Genomic DNA, 23,788 nt, shown 5'->3' on the forward strand with positions numbered 1-23,788 from the left:
TTTACAACTTAAGTAATTGGAAAGTTTGCTTTATTGGTGAAATTCCTGGGCAAAAGATCTTGAAAAAATTACCAGGAGTACTCTCAGGAGAATAAAAAAAAAAGTATTGCTTGTCTTACAGTTGTAAATAAGATTTTCCCAAGGAGTACAATTTCAGAGACAGATATAATTAACAGATCAGTTCTTTAGACCCTTCTTGCAACAGTTATCCATATAAGTAACAGCATATTAACTTTTTGAAGGTGCAAATGCTCACAGAACTGGTAGTTTAAAGCAAACAGGTCAATAAAGATATGTGATTCTTTCCTCTGTTTTATGTTTTACGACAAATGACAGATGGCTACAAATAAACAGTGACAGCAAAGTTTGATGATAATAAAAATAGATATTATGATATCCATGCTGCCAGAATGAAGTACTCAAGTTATGTGGCTTAGTGAGACAGGATCTTGGACTGGTTTACTCCGATGGACAAGGCAGATCCTTTATAGCCCAGCCTAAGTAAGACAGCCATCAGGGCTTAACAGAGAATAGTAACCTTTCTGAAGAGTTTGTCATTGATATTTCAAATTCCTTAAGAGGAAGGTAATTCTCTTAAATTCTTAAGGATCGCTCAAATCCTATTGCAAAATAATAATTTTCTATTACTGCTTAAAGACCTTTAGTGCAGCTTCTCAAATGCTACTCATTTCTTTGCAGTACTATTGCTTTCATCCCTATTAAAGCCAGTAAGACTATTCTATGAGGATTTGTATTAAGGCGATTTGAAGACGCCATTAAGAAGATCAGCACTCTCTGCCTCCCAGGCTGTTTCCTGTCAAGAAAGCTATCCTGCCATTTGGGGCAGTTCTGAAAATGGAGACCAAGTATTTGGAAACCCAGGAGATATGTCTCCTCTGAATCGAGACCTTAATCTTTCTCAGCAGCCTGGAGAGACATTCCAGCTTTTTATATTGACGATTTCAGAGCAATCTTTAGGGAAGAGAAAGTTATGAACTGCTTTGGAGCGTGTTGTGTAGGCCTGGTCTCACATGAGATCATTTAAGGGACAGGATTTGCTTTTGAAGCTTCTTACTGAACCTAAGACTCCTGAGCAAGTGCATCCATCTCCTTAACTATATTGGCCACTGCATGGCCCTGAACACAGCATAGCTGGCTGGGCAAGAGAGAAAAGCAAGGGTAGCTAGTTGGGAGAGCATCCATGGTGTCTAGAAAGCAATGCTTCAGTGTGACAACCTTTTTCTCTTGGCCTTTTTCTCAACAGGAATTGAACAGGTAAATAGGAATGCCTGAGAAGAGAAAGACCTAGGGAAGCTAATTGATTTTTGTCATGTCTCAGGAATGAGGTCGTATCCTGATGCCCAAAATCCTCTGCTAGAGAACAGGCAGCATTGTCAGCGTGGGGGGCAACAAGACTCCTGGGGGAGCTGCCAGGAGGGATTTTCTTACAGGTGCAGGTGCTGCAGGATCATACCCTGAACTCTGCTAGATAAAAACAAGCAACCTGAGGCGTTATCTTTCCAGGTTAAAGTCTTTACTCATCATCATCCTTTCTTTGGAGATTTTCTAAACTACAGGTCTGTCCTCAGTGAAACTGCTTTTTAATCTACAGTTCCGGCTGATGGAACAAAGGTCCAGAGGTTCCCTTTTCAGGGAAGAAAAAAAAAGAATAATTATTAAAAAGAGATGTTCACAGATTAAGGAGGAGCTAGCTGAAGAATGAGGTCAGCCTAACACTGAGGTAGCCCTAGGAAAGGAAAAAGGCACTTTAAGGAGGCGACGGTTTTGGATTTAATTTTTTTGACTGCAGGGAGACACAGAAACCATGGAGTAAACAAGTCTCTCTGTGGGCAGAGCTTTTACTCAGCCACAGCAAGGCACAGAATAGTGATACCTCATTGAGCTCAGGTCCAAGTGACTAGTCTTGTGAGAGAACAGCATCTTGCTGACCTTATAACCAAGCTGCCAAAGAGTGACACGATACCTATAAGTCTCCTGGCAAGGAAGAATAGCTGTGGGCAAGACTTGGCTAACCAGGGGAAGGAGGTGGTGGGAGGAAATGGTCCTTGAAGGAAATCTGCAGAACCTGGAGTCTCAGTCACAAGCTTTGAACATGCAGCCAAAAACCAGGTGGAAATCTACCACTGAGATCTGGAAGGAGGAGCTGCAGGCAAAAATTTTTGCAACGGTAAGAGAGAATGGAGTTAGCTAATGAAGTCACCACACTGCACAGATAACTTCTGATAGTTTAATTGGATTGAGTCGGCTAATTGGACTGCAACAAATCAACCAAATTTGACACTTAACATCCTCTAAAAATCAAGCCAAGGGCAGATAGAGGAAAAGGGCAGGCAGGGAGAAAAGCGGTGTGAAGGGAGGAGGCAGTAGGGTACATCCCACTTCCTCAGGGCAGAGCCTTCCCATTCTGAAAAATGAAAATATGATAAAGAAAGGCGAAAGACTTTACCAGGAGGAAGGCTTCACTCACAAAACCATGTAGATAAGGGGAGGACAGAAAGAGGATGAGCAAGCTTCAGGTAAAATTTGAGCAGATGTTGGTTACAGGGATCCTCAAAAGCATGTCAGCTCCCACAATGGATGTTCATGGTCAGGAATTAACTCGACAGGGTGATAAAAAAGACTTAAATAAACCTAAACCAGGACATACATCTGCCTTTAGTGACTTCCCTCAGTTTTGACTGCCTGTTCATATTGCAAATTACAGCATGCAGAGAAGTCAAGGGACCCAGCTGCTGCCTCCAGGGCAGAAATGGCAGAGCCGGAGCCACAGAGCTAGTGTGCAGCATGAGCCCTGTGCCACCCAGGCACAGAGTGATCTGATAGACATCTCAGGGCCAGCAGGAAAGTTCCTCTGTCTTTGCTGACCCCATGGTGCAGAGACAACCAAGGAAGCTAACACCAGTGCCATGTGGGTATGGAAGAGAAAGGATGCAAGAGAGTACTGGCTCTGCAGGGCCATAGGAGATATTAGGCAAGTTATCTGTGTCTGCAGGAAAGATGCATGAAGCCTCTGAGTAAGAAGAGGATGGTTTCTGAAGGAGGAGGGTTTAAGACTTCCATGCCACATACTTTTCACCTCCCAAAGAGATGTCTTTGGTTATAGTCACAGTTGAGCTTTTGCTTTTTGCACCTGGTCTGGGGTGACTGGGCTTATCTGGGAGAGGTTAAGGTGGATTAGGTGCTGTGGGAGGGGAGATATTCCAGCTGGGACTAAGCTCACCTGAGCAGGTTGGGGGCTCAGCCAAGCAGCAGTGCCCTGAAGCATATGGGATACGTGAGGAGCCCAGCCTCCCTGCAGGAAGGCAGGTGGGCATGTGTAGGCTGGCTCCTTGAGTGATGGCATCCCCAGGTGAGCTTCTGCTCCTCTTATGAGCCTTGGGGACTCCTGGAAAAGCTGAACAAGAGCAACCTGCAGGGATGGCCAGGCCATGAAGAGGTGCCCTGGGATGCCATTGACCTTCAGTCATGGACACTTTTTGAAAAACAGCAAAACAAAGTGATTGCTATTTACAGAGTAACAAGCTGGCTGGTCAGAGAGACTTCAAAAACTGGCCTTTCTGAAAGCAGCTAGCGGTGTGGTTTCTGAGATGTTATTTTCAGCATGCTGTCAAAACAAATCTCTATCCATAGCTGAACTGACTGACTCCTCTTGTCAGGACAGCTACCCTTAGCAGTGGCTGAACCAGTCCTAACACAAGCTTTCAAAAACAAGAGCAATACTTACTGGTTGATTTGCATTATCTGTAGGAGGGAAGTGGGAAAACAAGATAGCTACAAAAGTGACCTCTTTGTCCTGCAAATGTCAGGGCTGAGTACTTGCACTTGGAGTTCATTGGGGAATCACTAACGTTTAATTCACACTGTGTAATTAAAAATAAGTTTGAGCACGGGCTAAACCCCTCCCACTTAGGCCAATTGCTAAGTGCTTGATGGCGAGCAAAACAGTTCAAGGTTTCAGGTGTCTGCTAGCAGCCATGGTCCCACAGACCCAACACTGCAGGTCTGACCAGCCAGGTGTTTACTTCTAAGATGCTCAAGCTGTTTCAGAACTAAGAGACCCGACACATTTAGACACGCAAAGGCGGCAGGAGGAGTGGCCCAACTGCAGCCCTCAGGTGCAAGGATGTTGGTGCCCCTCAAGCAAAGAGATGTGTATGCTGGGAAGGCCCAAGTCTTTCCCGGTTGTGTGTGTGAGCATTCAAATGCTTCTCACTTCAATAGTTACGCCAAGTTTACTCTCTTATAAAACACATCCTGCTGTAAATTAGAATAAGCAGCCATTCATAGGTGACCTGCAAAACAGGAGGGGTTTTGTATGCGCCATCCTTTAAGGCAGCAGCAGCCCTTTAAAGCCTTTTGTAAAAGCTGTGGCAAATGGCCCCCCAGCATTCTCCTTAACCCTGAGTCAGCATGTAGGTGGTAACTGGGGCACTGGAAACAACAGTTTGAGGGTGTGCTGGGAGCCCCGGGGCATAGATACCAATTGCTAAACGCAAGAGTCCAATTCAAATCAGTGGCACCTTTCTATCTACCCCTAGATGGACCAGGATGTTGGGTGTGAACCTTGTGCAGGCATAGCATGCCAGAGACTCAGCTTCTTGGAAACTGACTCAGTGCCGTAGTCCAAGTTCCTTCAAGCCTGCTGCATAGGTCCCCTTGTCCTTAAAAGCAGACTATTTAGCTCTGCTAAATACTGTGTTGCTTTGTAATCCCTGTGCTATGGCAGTCCCTTCCCATGCTCGTCGTTCCAGGCTCTCACTACCATGGCCATAAGGCTGGGATGCTCCTGTGCTGCCTTTTACCCCCTTTCCCACCTCCTGTGGGGCAGCAGGGCTCAGTGATGCCTCTATAACTTTTTTGTCTGCCAGATATTTTGGTATGTCTTCATGATGGCCAGCTTCTGCTCTGCAACTGTACACCTCCCTGCTAGGTTTATATACTCCACCATTATCACTTTTTCCTGCTCCACATGTTTTTAATGCTTTAAATACACATAGAAAGACACATTGTCCTCTCCAACAGGTACTTACAGTCATGTTTCATTCGAGCCCCACTATAAATAAGTGATCCAGGTCCCTTTATAGGGTAGCTGTTATGACAGCAGTCACTCATTTTCCATTCTCCCAGCCTGTCATGGTAAGCAGACAGGAGCAGAAAATATCATCTGCCCGTACAAAATTCAAATATGGTCCTTGCCAAAACACTGAGAGTAGCCAGCTATAGCATCTAAACTACATTCCTCATAGAAATTAAGACTGAGTTGCTGGAGTGCAATCTGTTACCATCAGTGTGGAAGCCCCACTATGTGGTTAGTCTGACATGGTGGGCTAAGAGCTGCTTTAGACTCGAAAACATCCATAAACCTCCTGAATAAGTGTGGCGTGTTCCCTCCACTGCTAGTTCTCTGTTGGGCTTCTAAAACTCACCTAAATTTTATGTATGGTCCTTAGAAAGCAGGTGTTTCCCTCTCCACAAAGGAAATGGGAGAATCCAACTTCTCTGACATCAGCCAATAATGTTGCTGGGAAACTCCTGTTTCTCTCTCAGGCAGGAGTGATAATGCCCATAGTAATACCAGTCAAAGGGAATTGGAAATAGTACGCAGATCTAAACAAATGCATAGTATATGTACCAAAAAATGATCTTACAACAAAACACCTTCCAAAGTATTGGTCAAGTGAGTGACAGCATCCATTCCACACAGTTGTCAAAAGATCTATAGAGCCACACATGGCATCTGAAGCACAGTGGAGGATCTCCTGTCCCAGGAAAGTAAACTGCATCATTGTGTACAGTAAAAAAATAGCTGGTCTCTTATCAGGAAGCTGGGGCTGGCACAAAGACCATCCCTTCTTCTCAGGTTGCGAGGTGTTTCTGACCAGCATGACCACGTCTAGGGTGGCTAAAGTCAACAGGGGTTCACTTTTGAAGATGGAAGAAAGCAGTACCTGTAAGTGTGCAGATCGGTTCCAGTGCAGAGCAAGCTAAGCACGCTCTAGTTATCCTCTGTTAAGGAGCTGGGGACTGCTCTGACTGGACGAAAACCACCTGGTCTAGATTGTATCCATGTATCTTCATAAATCAAGCATAGAACACTTGCCAGCTTTTAGGTCTCTTATTGTTCACCAACACAGGATGCCCAGGGTGTGACAGAAAGTGAGAGTGATAGGAAGAGCAAAACTCACTGATAACTACTTTCTGATGTTGCTTCTGGACCATGTAGCTTGTAGCTCCATGAGCAGCTTACTCTTTATGGACTCATGTTGGTTGTGGTACAAATTCTGAGCACGAGACAAGGCTGGATTCAGACCAGAAAGCAACATCTTGGACCAAAGTTATTCACTAGACACAGAAATAGAACCTTCTTCCAACACTAAAACAAGGCAGAAACAGTAGTTCTTGATTTGATAAAGGAGTACAATGTTATCTTTGACCCTGGTCTGCTTATAAGATGGCAAAGATATTGACTTAGTAGGATATTTGTGCCTGTGAATCTGATACTTTGGGACAAGTGACTTAAACCGAGGTCATACAATGAGATTAATTTCTAGATAATTCAAGGAAAATAAGTTTTAAAACATCTTTTCTTGTGTTTAACTTTTCCAAACCCTTTATGAATCTTTTTTCTTTTTTCTAAAAGCTTGCAACCATAGGAGTAGATAGGCTCACAGTTACCTGCCTGCACAAATCCTGCAAGACTGTTCAAAACATAGCAGAAATTGCCTCTTAAACATGTAGGTATAATGTTTGTTAATGCCACAGAGGCTGATGCTAGCTGTCTGCTTCTGGTTTGAAGACTTCAGTGCTTTGGGTGGATAAATGCTTCCTATTCAAAATAAACTATCTGAAGTTGAATCAACCTATGAGGACAACAACAGAAGCCTAACCCAAAAAGCCCCCAACTGGAGGGCTGCCAGTCTTCTCTCACCTCCCAACTGGTAGCAGGTGTCAGAGCAGCACCTCCCTCACTGACAATGTGACTAACATTGAAAAGAAAGAACCTACATGGTCTGTCTATACTGAAGGTTTTTGACACTGGCCTTTCAGCAGAGAACAGATCTAGGCTATGTTATTGATTGCCCTTGCGACAGACCATGTCACACTGTAATGGGAAAAATGAAATCAAACAGTGAATAGGACCAGGAGGTTCCTTCCATTAGAGGCTCCTCTTGGGTCAGCTGAGTTGTGAAATTGTGCTAGCTCTGGTGCAGGCTTAGTTATTTCAAACCTGGTGTGGCATGTCTGGCTCTAACTTAAGTGGGGGTAGACTAAGCTTTCTATAATGTGAGATGGCAGAACCTTGTATCCGACAGGAAAGGTTTTGTTCCAGCTGGATGGGGTAGTTCACTGGCAGCCTTAGCTGGTGGTTTCTTCAGGCCAGTGTAGGGCCTGGAAACCCCACACTCTACTCCACAGGGGCTCACAGGTTATCAAGGCCGTAGCCTCTTTGCTATCTTAAAGAAATTATGGCCCTACTTTTCCCCAGGCATTCACATAGTCCCCGTCATGGGCCTCTAAACTCACGAAAAGGTGTCTTCTGGCTTCCTGTGGGCTGGGGCAGTGTGCAAGGTGGCAGCTGAGGAAGAGGAGGCAAATTCTTCATGCTCCATTTGCTGTTTTGCTCACAGGCCCAGAGTTACTGCCTCCGAGCCCTTTGTAGGCTTCCTCAACTCTCCTTCTCTTACTATTATTTTAATCCTGTGCTGTCCTCCCTCTTTTTTTATTTATTTATTTTTTTTTCAATTTATCTTTTGTTTTATATCTTCAATAACTGCCTGGCTATCCCACTTCTTCTGCAGCTCTTCCTTATAACCTTGTTGGTGAGCCATGCTTATCTGTACAGGTTTGCATAAAAGCACAACCACCTCTCTAAATGTCTCCATGATTTCTGTTTGAGGAATGGGATGTTCAGGATTGCCACACTCCAGCCCATGCTGTTCAGCTCAGCAAAGCTAAAGTATGCACTTGGCTTCACATGTTCATATTCCACAGAGTTCTTAATCTTTAAAATTAACTGTAAAGGTTTTATTGACTCTGATTAGAAGGCTCAGAAGTTGGATCAAATCCTTCCAAGACAGTCTGGGGTTGCCACAAATGGAGAAGAATTAAATCAAGCCTGTTCTGGAGCATCTTTATCAGGTGCAGGGAGCGAGCAAGAAGTTTCACTTGCTTGTTTTTACCTTCAGGGTTCATTTTGTGCTTGTACAAAACATGCTTGGGTTTTGATAAAAATGTGAACGCACAAGAGCAGTGTGTCCTTGTATTGGACCCAACTTTGTTCTTGGCTTCACATTCACATTTTGTCCCTTCATTTTACATTACGGAAAATCTGTTCTTGAACACGCATTTAGCCAGAGGTTCAAGAACAAACACTCTGCTGTCTCATCCAAGCGTTTTTCTCCTGCTTTGATGTGTTTTGTCTATTTCCTTGCTACTTGTGCTCAGCGGACATGCCCTTTAAAATATTGTTTCTCTGCATATACCACACCCATTCTATCTGTGCTAACTCTAGAGACATGCAAAGCACAACGCGAAGGTGTTCTGACAACTTTGGCCCCTGCCAGCTGTTTGTCTTTGCGCATTTCATGCATTTTTAATTGTGCACACTCCTGTTTGTCCCCAGCTTAATGCTTTCATGAAGAAAGCCTGGCATTCGCTTGGTTTGCAGCCATGCACTCCTTCGTAAGCAAAATCCTGTTTCATAACAGCCTTTCTGTAACTTGGGTGCTGGTTATACCGCAGAACAATGTTTTAATAAATGCTATTTATATTTTTCATGGTAGCTAGAGGGGGCTTGGTTTTAATTAGCTGAGTAGGAGAGCCATGAGTGATTATACAGACAAGAAACAGAACTGCTACCATCATCTCCCAGCTCCTTACCCATGGCTCCTGTGCCAACACAGCTGAAACAAGGGAAAAATAGTACAGGCCCCTGCAGGCAAATATGTCTTTGAAAGAGGGAGAGGTGAAATTGATTGAGATGTTACAGTGTGTATTGTGCATGGAGTCCTCAATAGCTTCTCCTTACCTGATTGCCTAAGACAGAGCCAGAAAGTCTCTCAGATTTGGGAGGAGCGAAGGGAGTGCGAGCCCTCCTGCCATCCTCTCCCAAGCAATACTTTGGTGGGGGGGCAGTCAGGGAGGTTCTTCTATGGAAACACTGCCTGCTGCGAACCATTTCAATGAGCTACAGGCTCCTTCCTCCCCCATCTTGCTGCTGCTTCCTTCTCCTTCCCTTCCTAACCCTTATTCTCAGCATAAAAGTCTCTCAGAATCCACCTGCTTATGAAACCAAGGAAGGAGCAACGTCCAAGGGAGACAGAGGCATCCCAGGAAGCTCTTTGAGGAGGCACTTTGCTCAGTAGCTCAGCCTAGGACAAAGATGTCAAACTCATTTTCACCGGGGTCCATACCAGCCTCAGAGTTGCCTTCAAAGGGCCAAAGGTAATTTTAAGACTGTATAGATGTAACTACCCCTGCATTTATACAGTCTTAAAATGACATTCGGGCCTTTGAAGGCAACCTTGAGGCTGATGTGGCCTCCAGTGAAAATGAGTTTGACACCCTTGTCCTAGTAAATGTCCAGGAATGGGGCCAGCCTGGACAGCAAGAGAAGCAGGCAAAGCATGAGGCTTGCAATGCTTGGGAAAATTTGCTAGGAGCCCTGCATCATTTTTTGGATGAACACTTGCCAATATTTTGGACACTTGCAGGAGGGGGGTCCCATTGCAAGCAGCTTTAACTTCCAGTGTCAAAGGAAAGATTCATTCAGCCCTAGGCCAAGTGTGAGTAAAAGACTGATGAATGCAGGCTCTGGCTGGCAAAGTGCTTCTGGTAACTACAGCCTGGAGTGGCTGTGGAGGGGGGGAAAAGGAGTGGGCCTACACTGTCACCTTGTACTGCTGGGTCCTGCTCTACTATGGAGAATGGGGTGTCAGGTTTGCCCACAGACATAATCTGTGATCCTGGGGTGGGTGGGATCTCTGCAGGAGATCCTGCACTTAGTGATAAGCCAAACCATGCTGTTCAGAACTCTACCTAGTGTCAACACCCTCGGAGTCTTTGTGGTCAATCTCTTACTTGTCAGACACTGTGTATGGCCACTATTCTCTTCCAGGCTATCATACTCAAACAGGCGAACACAAGGCTTTTGAATATCTTCACTAGCGCAAGCCTGGCTCTTCACAGAGATAAGCATTTTGTACGCAAATTGCTGAGATCACCTTGGAGCAAAGTCTTATGCACAAGAGTGGGACTGGCTTAATAAACATCATGTGTTGAAAGCAGCAACAACAGTGACTTTGTTATTCTCCTAAAAGAGAGCTGCTTCTCTTCTGTTCACAATCAGGCTAGCAGACTACAGTGCTCATGAATGCCTGTCTAAACTCATCGGTTTTAGGAATTTCCACTGACTTCAGCAGGCCATGGCAGATCAACTTACTTGTATTTGCAGTTCCTCGGACACACATTTGAACTGACAATCAGCTAGTTCATGGCTCTTCCATGCTTGTTCATTCCTCACTTCTCAGCATTGTGCCTGTTAAACACAAATGACTAAACTTGGAACAGCTATCCTATTTCTCACTGATCACAGCTACCCACACTACCCCTGCCTAGCACAAATTCCTGCTGACATCTGAAATTCTCTTCTAACAAAGTCCACACAAAGTTTGAATGGAAACCTTTTTCACAGCTTTAAGAACACGAAAACTGGGTAGAGCCATAGGGTGATGTTTCCACTTATGTTCCCTGAATGCAGATTTTTCTAAAAGTCATTTTGCATGGAGGCGGTGGAGGCAGAGGGGAATGTCCTGTGCACCACACCCACTTTCAGCCAGCTTCATACTGTTTATACAGTCAGGAACCACAGACCATCTGCAAGAGGTTTAGATCTCAGGCAAGCCAATAGCCACACTAATTCCAAGCTGGTGTGTTCATATTATATGGTCCAATTTAGAGCACATCCTATTTATCTCATGGAGCAAGAACAGTTCAAAAGCTGTGCATGTGCAGGCAGATAAACTTAATTCAGGTGAGAGCACTGAGCAGAAGAAACAGGCTAAGGAGACTTAATGGAAGAGTTCACAGCTATCTCAAGTACAGAAGCACAGTCTTTGGGCTGACATCCCAGTGCATTTGAAATTATTCCATGGCTTTTTTAAAACAACCATTTCTGACTACTATTGGAAGTCTCTTGGTAGAACTTTAGATGTATTCCACCATGCATTTTTGGATATTGGTGATCTATTTGGGCTCACAATGAGCAGGAAGAAGTTGTGGGTCAGAAAGGGAACAGGAGTAACTTGATGTATCTGCACACAGCAAAAAGGTCTCCCACATTCTCAGGCAACCCCCTGCCATGAGCCATACCTAGAGAAGCTAAGCTTGCAGACATCTCCATCACCTCCACCCAGGAATAACTACTGCTTCTTGCTCTTGACAGCTTGTCTTGTTCCAGCAGCCACAGCTTCTGAGATGGACTTGTGGATAGGTGTACCTCTTAGAAGAGCTTTGGACTCGAGATGAAAAGCCAGTGAGACTTGCTCTTGCAAAGCATCTCTTTTCTCTTCCTCCCTTTTGGTAGGGATTTGGCTTCCATCCTCTCATAACAGCCAAGTATTTATAGGCATTTCTGTAGTGCTTAACAGATAGTAACCATAATCACTGTATTGTAGTTAAGTACAAAGAAAGCCTGCTCTTCTGTCCTATTACAAAACTCTCTAACCATACACAGCAAGACAGACTTGCACGTGCCCACAACACCATAAATCAACAGGTTTCAGAAATGCCTTTAAACTGGAATTAACCACGGATGAGACCTCAGAGTACTTCTGTCACAGTAGCATTGAAAAGCTGCTCTTGGTCACACCCCAATGGACGCTGGATGCGCAGTTTCTAACTCTGAGTCTGAACTGCCTAGATCAGCAAAGCAGAGACTGACTGAAGCCAAGTCCCACCACTCTGTACCTCAAGCTCCCCAGCAGAAAAATAGGACAGGCTGTAAGGAAATTGCTTAAAGGTCTCGGTGGAAGTCAGGGAGACCTAGAAACTGAAGCCACATTTTTCTGATCTCTATCCCGTGTCTCCATAAGACAAGTAAGGAATTTGTCTTCACATCTGAATTATTAATATATTGTAAAAAACACAACTACCTCAGTCCATCACCCTTAAGATTTTACTCTTGCAAGCTCTTTATTTTTTGATGTGTAAAGAACATTCTAATACATCACTTGGATGCCTTTGAAGAAATGAACTCAGTATGGGAGGATAACGCTGGGGGGGATATTCATAAAGATTAATGCTAGCGTAGCTTCCACAGGCTGCCTCTGCTGGACTTCTCTAGGCGTAATTAAAAGCAGCCAAGTGAGGTTTCTCCTCACAAGGCTTGCTGAAGGAGCCCAGCTCTTCCCTCTAGCTGCAGAGCCAGGGTAAGAAAATTGGTTTCCCTAGGCTAACACCAGCCTTTGTGACAATGTCTCGCTGAAAGCAGGAGAATGCAAGGACTGCAGAGCACCAAACCCAACATCTGGCTGCTATTGAGGGAGGAGCTTAATTTTATTTTAGTTTAGGCTTGTATCAGCTGGCTGGAGGAGCAGAAGAGAACCTGGCACTGAATGTACGGTGCAAAGATTGGGGTGGCTCTTGCATTCTCCATGCCTGCCACTCGCTGGGAGAATAGATTCCTTGTGATAATAGATTCCCTGTGAGCTTCTTGGGAGTTACATCTGCTGCACAGTCCTGACAAATGCACTTTGCAAACAAAACTCTGTTGTTCATTTGCCACCTGCACTTGCTTAGCACTTCAGCCTACAGGAAGGCTTGAACTCCTGAGGCTGGGTGAACAGACCACTCCACAATTCATCCACTTTGACATGTCACTCTGGCCAGGTCTAAGAGTAAGTAGATAATTCAGGGAAAGGGTCATATAGAACTAAGGGGTCTGTATTGGGCAAAGAACAGTTATTTTTCACAGAGAGAAAGAATTACAACTGTTGGCTATCTTCTACATTTACCCTTTGTGCAAGTCAAGTAGACTTAAGCAAGTCTTGGATAATTACTACAAGCAAGAGGGCCAGTAGTTTACAGATTACTTCATTACTCAGAGTAGCTGGTGTGAATACTTGAGCCTCTCTGATATAAACCACTGTTATTTTACATCTATGGATCCCACAGAATTCATTATTGAATGATAACAAGTTTGTCACTAGATCACACAGCAATGAGGTACTTCAGAGCAACATGTTTTGAGAAATATGCTATGGGTAAGGATCAGGGAGGTTTTAGCTGTGGTTGTGGTTTGGGATTTTTGTGTGTGTGTGTTTTCTATTTTGTTTTGTGTGTGTGTGTTTTGTTTTTCTTTTTTCTTTCCAGCTCCCTTTCCTCCCCCTACTTCAAGACAAAGGTGGGCTTGGTTAAAAGAGAATATAATTTGTCTGGTCACATCCTCTTCTGACAGAAGACATTCTTTCAAAGGAGCTGAAATGCCTTGCGAGGTCTGTGGGGAACACAGATGGGCCCATTAAAATGTCAAGCTTTCGTGCAGAACTACAGCTTTCCACTGACAAATCAGCCTCGCAGTGGCTTTGGCAGATAGTTTACTTTAACCAGCCACTGGATAGCAGACCTGTACAGAAATTTTCCCATTCCTGTCACATCCTGTGCTGAGCTCAAGCCAGTTTATAATGATATATGTCTGATGGAATAGCAGAAGAAAAAATAGGAATGTCAGCAATGAAATGCTCCCTGACTGCAATGACAGGAGCCTCAGCCTCTCAGCTGAGGGGGTGACAGACAGGGAAGCAGCTTCACCCTTAACTTGAGCACCATTTGTTCCAACAAGCTTACCTGAAATGCTGGAAAGGAACCAAGTAGATCGGTGAGCTATTTCAACTCCTACCCACGCAAGTTTTCTCACACAGTTTTCTTCTACTCACTCTTCACACAGAACATTTATGTGTTCCCAGACTGTACCAATGACAACGCAGTGGAGAGGAGTGTAGTCCTGCTTCATTTCAAGTACTTACTGCCTTTAAAATGTAGATCCCACTACCTCCAATTTATGCACTTAAGTCTACCACATTTACTGAGGAAGTGTGTTAAGTCTGGTCATTCGTCCTATTGAAATTTGACCACAAGCAGCTCTATGGATTTTATCTACATTTATGGGATTCTATAATTTTGCTGCTGCACTGTTAATAAGTATCAGTATAATCAAACAATGTATTTCTGATTTTCCACATATGTGGTCCCAGGCCCTGAGACTTTCGGTCTCTGCCTTTTCAAAACCAAGAGGTCAAATGAATGAACTGCCGTGCCCCACCTCACACACCCCATGCACACACACATGCAGGGAACTGCATTTCAACTACACAGTTGCCAAAAATCTTCATATTTTTGCCAATTCCAGCAGAGCTACAGCTGGGAGGGACAAGGCGAAGGGAATTTCTGAAAAGTCAGTCCAACTTAGAAAAGCCTTTAATTACAAGCAGGGCATTTCACTATCATTCTTTTGCACCTGTTGTTGTTGCTAGCACCCATCTCTTTTCTAGCAGCTTCTCTTCTTACAACTGACTGAAGGATATGAATTTCGCTCCAGCTTTTTAACCCTGAGCTCAAATATCAGAGAAACCCATGTGAAGAGAGGAAAGAGACCCTCGACTGCAGTTAATCTCACTATCAGCTGAATCGTTTTGTTCGACTCGTTCCCTTTATGAAATGTCCCCTCCAGGTTCAGATCAGCTCTTTGGTTTGAGACTTGGATCTCTTGGTTGCTCTGCAAGGAGAAAGAGACACCAGCCATTATTCTCACAGTTTTATTTGTAAAGGACGTAGCATGAAAAGCTGTATTTCAATGTACTTCAAAACCTGAAAAATCCATGTCAGTTTGTGATATGTATGTTAAAGTGCTTGATATAACAATACTTGTACTAATGTTGTCTTGAAAATAATCCAGTTCTTATTCAGTTAGTAATAATGTAAAGACAAAATATACTTAATGGAGACATTTAAGGATCATTTTAAGCTATACAGGGCACATTTGTATATTTCAAGTGTAACATACAGTATTTCCCCTTAAGATGTGCACCTTCATTTGATTGAAAGAAGGAAGTTTCTCAAATATGCCATCTCACAACTATTCTAAAAAGACATTTTTGAACAATGATATCTAATTACACAAACCAACTTGGAATAAACTAGTAGATTTCCCACAAAACAGTAGAATTTCATTCATTTCAGAGAATTATAAATACACATTTTATACATGATGAGGCATTTGATTCTCTGACTCCCTTAAGTTACCATGTTGGATGTTAGTATAACAGGACTATGCAAACTCAGACATCTGCAGACAGGTACCAGATAGGAATTTTGTTTTTTAAAAAGCAGATACCAGAGAGCTTTGGTCTTTTTCAAGATTCCCTTTCTCAACCCATGAAGGTGCTTTAACACTGAAGTAAAAACTGTGTCAGCTTCGAAGAATCCTGATGGGTTTCTCACCACTCTAGTGGGCAGAATGATTTCTGTAAACCTTACAGAAAAAAACAAACCTCACAGTTTGCAAGAAACAAAAGTAGTCTACTAAAAAAAATACATGGTAGAATAAAAATTCACTACAAAGAACCATACTCCCGAGGTTGTCAGATAACTAGTCTTCTAGGAGTCCGAGGCACTCAGGTATGCCTCGTTCAACGTATCTTAGGGTGCTTTATTGCCTACAAGGAAATATTCGACACACATCATTTTAATTGGATTATTATTAATATGATGTGAAACTTGACGAAAACCAAACAAGTCAACACGTGCTGAAAAAGCCGATGTGAAGTTGTGTTAAATTTAAGTGCTAAAGGCTCCTTAATGTAGTTTGAAATGGGGGAAGGCCCTGTTTTGAATTTTTAAATTTCTCAGGTTTTGACTTATTTTAACTTAAGAAAGACTTTATGTAGTTCCTGCCCTTTTCTCTGTGTGTGGTTTATTCATCTATTCTTGACCTTTCGAGGTGCTCACATTTCTACTTTATCCTGCTTGCACTTAACCCGTGTCATGTTGAATGAATGTTACAACTGCCTAAGTCATAAAAAGTCTTTGGAGAAGCATGCAGTAGTATACGTTTGAGAAGTATCCAGCTAGCAAATGCAGATGATGCTGCAAAGAAATCCAAGGACTGAAGAGGTTATTATTTCTGTAAAATGAAAGTCACTCAGACTGGGTTGGGCGTGAAAAAATCATGTACAGCAGTCATTAGACATAAAAGGCCTGAGTGCTAATAGAAATCAAAACATCCTAAGCAGTCATTACCAAATAATGCTGCCACATGGTTTCTGGTGCTAAATGTATAATTTATTGATAGAGTTAAGTACTAGTGACGCATTTTCAATAGCTGCTGAAGGGTTGCCGTGCATCCTCTGCTGACTCTAAGCAGACCCGCCTGGCCACACAGAAAACCCTAACACCCCAAATTTCACATTTCTGGAAACGTAAGAGAGATGTCACGCAGCCGCGGGCTCTGGCTACTAACTCGTGACACCGTTCACAGCCCTTACATTAGTTACTCACACCCACAGTGCTGCCGACAGTATTTGGGATGAGTTCAGACAGTTTAAGGAAGTACAAGCCCTGGAGGCAAGAACGGTTATTAAAAAGCTGGAACCCTCACTAAAGTCAATGACTCCCTGACCGTATTATTTTACTTTTCTTAGAAACAAAAAGCTTCTATAACAAAAAAACTCTCCTTTCAAATGAAATGAAGTCACATGAAGAGTTTTCTTCTGGCTGGGAATGTGATGTGAAACTTGGACACTGAAAAGAGTTGCTGGTATAAGAACTGGACAGCAGAAGGACCGCAGGAAAGCAGAGAAACTTCACAAAAAGCAGGTGAGGAAGCAAACCCGAATTTTCATCCTTTTTCCTTTTCCTTGGCTCTCATCCCTCCCTCCACCATGTGCACACTGTACTGAGACCTGCTGCTGCCCACCATTCCCAAGTCCCTCCTAACACCACTTGAGAGCACAGCACCATGGAATGCACTTACAGTACCAGCCAGGGGCCTTTCCCAAGCCACAGCTGACAGCCACAAAAATCCACTGACAAAATGGCCAAAATCATAGGGAATAAACAAGTGAAAACGAACACCTATCTTTAAACTAACCTCCAAAAACTAAAACCAGATGAAACAAACTATGCCCTCAGATCCTTCCAACCCTCATGTACGAGAACAGAAAGTGTACTCTGTATTTGCTGCACGTATCCACAAGATGATTTTAATATAATCTGTTGCTAAATTTTTAGTGTACAGGATTGCAGTTGCTCCCAGTTCCTCTTCAAGGGCTGTATAAACACACTGTATTACTAACATATTAACTGGAAAGAGTGAAGTAGAGAAGCCTCAAAGAAACAAAGTGATATTATTTTTCCCCCACCTCTTGCTTAATTAATTTTTCAGTAGCTAGATAATTAAAAAAAAAATCCTGTACTTCCTAGGAACACTCATTCTGCGGGATAAAGGAATCACTCAGTGGAATAAAGGAAGACTCATAACCTGTCAGCATTTGAAAACCAGCTGATAGAGTTCAGTAGCACAGCAACATCGGTGTTTGTGGCTCTACAGCAATGATTCCTCTCAATTCCAGCAAGAATTTGGTATGAACCAAATTCCTTAATATGAAAAAGAAAAAAAAGGGAAAAAAGAAGCCTTCCACGACACAAGTTGGCTGAGGGTGAGGGGGAATAATCAGAACATCTGGACAGGCAAGGGACACACTTAGCAAGACAAGCAAGCCATCGTTCTCCATCTCAGGCTGCAGCAGCACCGCTTAAGACAGGCCTCTTCTACTCACAGGCTCCGAGGCTGACAGGAGTCGTCCTCTCCAGTGTTTAAGCATTTCAACACTTGTCTCCCCTCCTGGAGATCAACAGAAGTGACACAAAAGACCTTACAGAAAACAAAATGACGACTCGCAGCTTCCATGCATGGAAAGGGCTGAGTCTTCGAGCAAACAAAAAAACGAAGGGAGACCGTGTACAGTAGGCCAAACAGCATACGCTTACGACATTTCCAAGAGTGAGACAATCACTATGGCTACATAAGGATATTTGCTGTATTAATTTGCAATACCTGAAAAAAGCCCTGCTGAGTTTGAGCTGTATTTACACATCGTTTGGCTTCTTCCTTGCAAGCAAGTAGGGGCATCCCTTCCCATCTCGGCCCTTCCCTTCCCTCCCCCTAGTCCTTCTCCTGGGTTTAAGCTACTCATAGTCAGAACAAGAACATTCACTCTAAGAGAATTTTCTTAGAGTAATATAATTTCTTCAAGAAGATAGCATATTTACACACATCTAACACATGAAAATACTCTATTTTATACTACATTTCTGTTTCAAATAAACTACAATACTGCATCTTAGCTTTCTGCAGCTTTAGAGGAGAGTCCCCATTGGGCACAAACTGGGCTTCCCGCTCCCACTTCAACCAGCAGCTTTGCCTTACAGTGGTGCACTACCATCGCGTTCAAGTCCAGACAGGTCTCCAGTTGTGGTTTGCTTGCTTGGGAAAAGAATAATGAAGTTCTCAGCAAAGCCATGCTAAACATCCACTCCTTTAATGAGCGATCCTTCTAGGATGATGTTGAAATCTTGCAACGTCTGTAGGACTCGGATAAGGGAGTTGACAGTCATGCGGTCTCGTAGGAGAGCGTTCTCCTCATACATCCTTGTAATGGGTGGGCACTCCGCCAGCAACGGGATCCACTGAGAGAGAAAGTGGTCCCTGCCAAGGGGATGAAAGGGATTATTTTAGCGCCAAGTACAACAGATCTCGAACCAAAATTCTCCTCCAAGAACACAACCCAAAACTTGCAGTCTGTTTTTTGCAGGTGATGCACATGGTTTGCATATAGAAGTTCCCTGTATAATCATAACCCTTGAATTTGTTAGTAAAATATAGGTAACTGAACATCCCGTAGGAATTAGAGATGGAGAGTTATCAGCAGAATTCGACAACTGACTTTGTAAGAATTCAGCAGTATTTTCAGATCAGAACCAGGGAAAGTAAAACTCAGGTAAAACCAACTGACCCTTTTCCAACTGTTTTTCCATGCATCCAGACAGACAAGACAAAAATTATACTTATCTCTAGACATACCAGCTTCCACCCTCCAAAATACAACTAAGCACCCCTGCCTTGCCCCTCCCCAAGTGCAAGACAGAAAGCATCCTATTGAGAAAGAAAGATTCATCCAAAATAATTTTGTCAAAATTATAACAGACACCCAATTTTCATAGGCAAAGTGATTCAATCAGGATTCAGAAATGTACCAGCTCTTGCAAAGGAACTCTGCATTTCCAAAGCCAGCACGTCACCAAAAATACAATTTCAAGATATTTCATACATACGACTGTCAAAATAATGGTTATAATAAAGCTCACAATATTTTTAGCAGTCGAGAGACAAGTCATGTATCATTACTGCTTCTTTGCTCCAGTTTTACATCTAGTATTACAACTGCCTAAAATAGGTACTGGATAACAGATAGGTATGAGATGTCTTAAAATGGAAAACTAGAGGTAATAACAACAGTGTAAAAATATTCTTCTAGTCTAATGCAAGAGGACACGTTTAATAAAGAACAATTAGGTACCTCGTCCCCAGGCAAACCAGAATTTGGAATTTGCCATCCTTTCCAATGTTCCTTGGAGCTGTATTGATGGCATTCACATAGTGACAGAAGGTTTTGCATGACGATCTTTGAAGCAAGAGGGCCTCCTCATTGTCTCCAATCTGGTCACTGGTTTCGAAATAAGCAACAGCTTTCTCTGTGGTTGGGAGAAAATCAGAACCCAGTGAGGATAAGTATATTAGTTGGGGAATGACCTATTAGAGAGCAGTGTAGGGGAAAGGGACCTATGGGTCCTCGTGGACAGCAGGATGACCATGAGCCAGCACTGTGCCCTTGTAGCCAGGAAGGCCAATGGCATCCTGGGGTGTATTAGAAGGGGGGTGGTCAATAGATCGAGAGAGGTTCTCCTCCCCCTCTACTCTGCCCTGGTGAGACCACATCTGGAATATTGTGTCCAGTTCTGGGCCCCTCAGTTCCAGAAGGACAGAGAACTGCTGGAGAGAGTCCAGCGCAGGGCAACAAAGATTAAGCGAGTGGAGTATCTCTTATAAGGAAAGGCTGAGGGAGCTGGGTCTCTTTAGCTTGGAGAAGAGGAGACTGAGGGGTGACCTCATTAATGTTTATAAATATGTAAAGGGTGAGTGTCACGAGGATGGAGCCAGGCTCTTCTCAGTGACAACCAATGATGGGACAAGGGGTAATGGGTTCAAACTGGAATACAAGAGGTTCCACTTAAATTTGACAAGAAATTTTTTCTCTGTGAGGGTAACAGAGCACTGGAACAGGCTGCCTGGTGGGGGTTGTGGAGTCTCCTACTCTGGAGACATTCAAAACCAGCCTGGACGCCTTCCTGTGTAACCTCATCTAGGTATTCCTGCTCCAGCAGGGGGATTGGACTAGATGATTTTTCGAGGTCCCTTCCAATCCCTATCATTCTGTGATTCTGTGAGCCGAAGTACTTAATGGCAACTTACAGTTAACAACCTGCTGATGGCTATTGCACAATTTATATATAGATTCCTTGCTCTGAAGACCATAGGTAGCTAGTAATCGCCACTTCTGCTGCACAGCAGTGGTCAGCACACTGGCTGATGTCTAATACAGTTAGATGACATCAAGGAGTCACACCAGAGTGCTCTCATTTTAAGCGATACCATCAGCTTTGATTTTTCACCTTTTCTGAGTAAGCGCCTACCCTTAGGCTAAGAATCTCAACTTGCCAGCATGTTTTAAGGCTGTAAGTACACCTTAAATTACTACAACATAGTCCTACAGATAAGCATCACCAGAAGACCAGTGCAGTGGTTAGGAGACTTCTCATGAACAACTGGAAACCTAAACGTTTTACTCCCTGCCCTTTCCCAGCTCTCCCCCTAACATCAATTGCCATTCCACCCCAACCTCCATCCTACCCTCTTTCTGGATAGAAACGCAGCTGTTTGAACACTCACCTATGAATAAATGACTAGAATTTGAAGTGCTCTTAAATTTATGAACAGATTCACACTCATGCCTTATAGAGTGTTTAGTATTTCTCAACTTCCATCTTGTATCTCACTGACTCTAAGCCACCTGTAGCAGGTGCTAGGCAGGAACAAGCGGCACCGTAGCTGATGAGATGCATGGGTAGTCATTTTGCCCTAAGCTTTATTCCCCTTCTGCGCCCAAATCACATACCAGCTTACCTATGAAATCCCAGATGAAGACATTCTTATGAAAAATGCGAGACGATTTGAATCCATGGTGGAAGACCTGCTCCAGTGCTGCGACCAGACCATTTTCTCCACACAACAGAATGGTAAGGCTCCCTCTCTGTGGGAAAGGGAGGATATGTAAGTACAACTTCCTTTGTTTGTATGCCAGAAGTCTCAAATCTAAAGATTAACAGCCTCTACTGGTACTTGGGTTCCATTTCTGTTTGTAAAAATATTTACATGCATTGTAGATACCAGGCAAGTAATAAAAAAGTAGGAAGTACCTCTTTCTCTGGCTTGTGAAAATGTTTCACAATATTGTTCACAGCTTCCCCGATTCCCTCTTGGATCTGTCCTGCATTAGGCTCTGTGAAATGATGGAGAGCATACTAGATGAAGATACCGATTTTAAAACATTCGTCAGATTCTCATGATGACACAGCTTGAACTGCAGGAATTATTCTGTATCTTTGAGTTTAGGCAGTCATTTGTCCTGAGTAAACCTGAGCCTTAATTACAAGCAACTGATGAGCAAGCCTGGACTGATCAAATAAACTGCCCTACTTAAAAATGCACAACCCAAGGATCTGGATTAGTAAATATTTCATTTGAGTTAATCGCATCTTGCCCATCACATAAAGTACAGCAACCCTCACATGAAGAGACATGGGCTGCGAGGTTGTAGCCCAGTCATTTGACTCACTTCTATGTGACACAGGCCAGAAAACCCAGCACTCATTAATTCCTGACTTGAACTCAAAATGTTTCATTGAGCCAAGACAAGTTATCTATTTTAGGCACATGTCTGGTCATTGTACCAGTGTGAGTGGCCACAGGCAGAGAATATTCCTTATTAATGGTTCCAAGCGTAAGTTATCTTCTGCCACATTTCTGGTCTGAATCTGTTTAGCTGTGTACCTCTGCTACTGAATCATGCTGTGCCTCCATCTGCTACCATCTCATCTTCCTATGGAGGTACCTGCAGAAAATCATCTAGTCTCTCATTAAGTTTCTGATTAAAACAGACTGAACTTTAAAAACTTCATTTTAAGCAGATGTTTTCCAGACTTCAACCATTTTCATGGTTTTTCTATGAGTCCTTTCTAGTTTTTCAAACATAGTAAGGTTGCTATTAGCTTGTCCTATAATTGTTGTTTTGGAAGCGTGAAGTAATTCAGTATCATTTTAGGACCTGATGATCTCCACAGTCTTTGTCAGGTCTAACACAGAGCCTCATGTGGCTCCCAAGGCAAATGAATTATTTGGCCTTAGTGTTCTCAGTCCTGAGGAAATGTTCTGCAAGTAGCCCTGGTACCCACTCCTCCAACTAATGTGGACTCACACAGGTGAAGTGCTGCAGTGGTCATGTGGTGGTTTTTAAATGCTGCATTGCTCTTGGAGACTAATCTTTCCTTGCTTGATGTTTCAGCAGTTGTGTCCTTTAATTCTGCAGGAGCTGAACCGATCTGTGAACAGGATCTACACTGTGTTCCTCTGTATGCTTTAGCACAGAATGCCTTGCGTGGCCCTTACAGTCCCATGCCCCATTGTAGCCAGGTACAGTTACTCATAAAAAATGCATAATTTTAGGGACAAGAAGCTGGTGTATCCTAAGGTCCTTCTGGAGATGTGCTCCTCCAGAAGGTATTTCACAGCATCTACATCAGGCCCTTCAGAAAAAACTATCTTCCCACTGACTGCAAAGTGGGCAGCACCAGCTACTGCAAATTCTACTGCCTCTTATCTCCATGTTCCAAGAACAGAGATTATCTCTCAGCTATCAAATGGGGACCCTGAAAGAGGCAACGTGTACAGTCACAGAGCAAGCCGCAGACACACAAACTGGGGCAGGAAAAAAATCATCAGCTCACAGCTGTTCCTCTGCACCAAGCCTTGCTTCAGTAGGAGCTCTCCTGTTCACAGGAGCTTTACTTCTCAGCAGTTGCTGCTGCCCACTTCTCTAGGGTCCTGGGGAGAAAGTAAAGCACTTACTGGTGTTCTTCCCTGTGAGGGAAGTGATGCTGAGCCGTCGAGCCGTGGTAGGAGATTTCTGCTGGGGTGGGGTACGGCACTGCTTTCCCAGCTCTTCGTCAGACGTGGAGGACACCAGCTCCCCGATGAGTATTCGCTCCAAGCTGCCATCATCAATGCCCTTTCCCAGCCATCGCCCACAGGGAAACCTGCCACACAGCCAGCACAAGCACAGGTCAGCCGCACAGGTAGGCTTCCTCCATCCCAAAGCTGCAGGGACAGACAGCTAGCACCAATAAACACTACTCATGGGCACGGAATACTCTGCAGCCAGAAACTTGTCACAAACCAGAGCTCAGCAGGCAGCATTGCCTGTACTACAACTGAGCATCCTTAGGGAAAGGAAAATACGCAAAGCACAGGACAGCAGAAAGTGTTATACACATGGTCTGCATCTTGATTTCTACCTGATTGTTTTTCACTTGTAAC

General features: G+C 43.6%; 1 protein-coding gene across 4 annotated transcripts in view; it reads right to left on the bottom strand.

Moving 5' to 3' along the window:
* Window positions 1–18,600: 18,600 nt before the first annotated feature.
* The window catches only part of DENND5B (DENN domain containing 5B), a gene marked incomplete at both ends in the record, with an annotated part of 115,189 nt that continues 110,001 nt past the window's right edge, over window positions 18,601–23,788 (bottom strand). For all 4 annotated transcript variants that reach the window (XM_080352453.1, XM_080352452.1, XM_080352451.1 and 1 more), the window contains 5 exons: window positions 18,601–18,784; window positions 19,656–19,830; window positions 21,320–21,446; window positions 21,613–21,695; window positions 23,321–23,508. In XM_080352453.1, the coding sequence (XP_080208579.1) occupies window positions 18,601–18,784; window positions 19,656–19,830; window positions 21,320–21,446; window positions 21,613–21,695; window positions 23,321–23,508 (757 nt within the window). The remainder of the gene's footprint in view (window positions 18,785–19,655; window positions 19,831–21,319; window positions 21,447–21,612; window positions 21,696–23,320; window positions 23,509–23,788) is intronic.

Source organism: Nesoenas mayeri (assembly GCF_963082525.1).
Source record: "Nesoenas mayeri genome assembly, chromosome: 1".
Lineage (NCBI taxonomy): Eukaryota > Metazoa > Chordata > Aves > Columbiformes > Columbidae > Nesoenas > Nesoenas mayeri.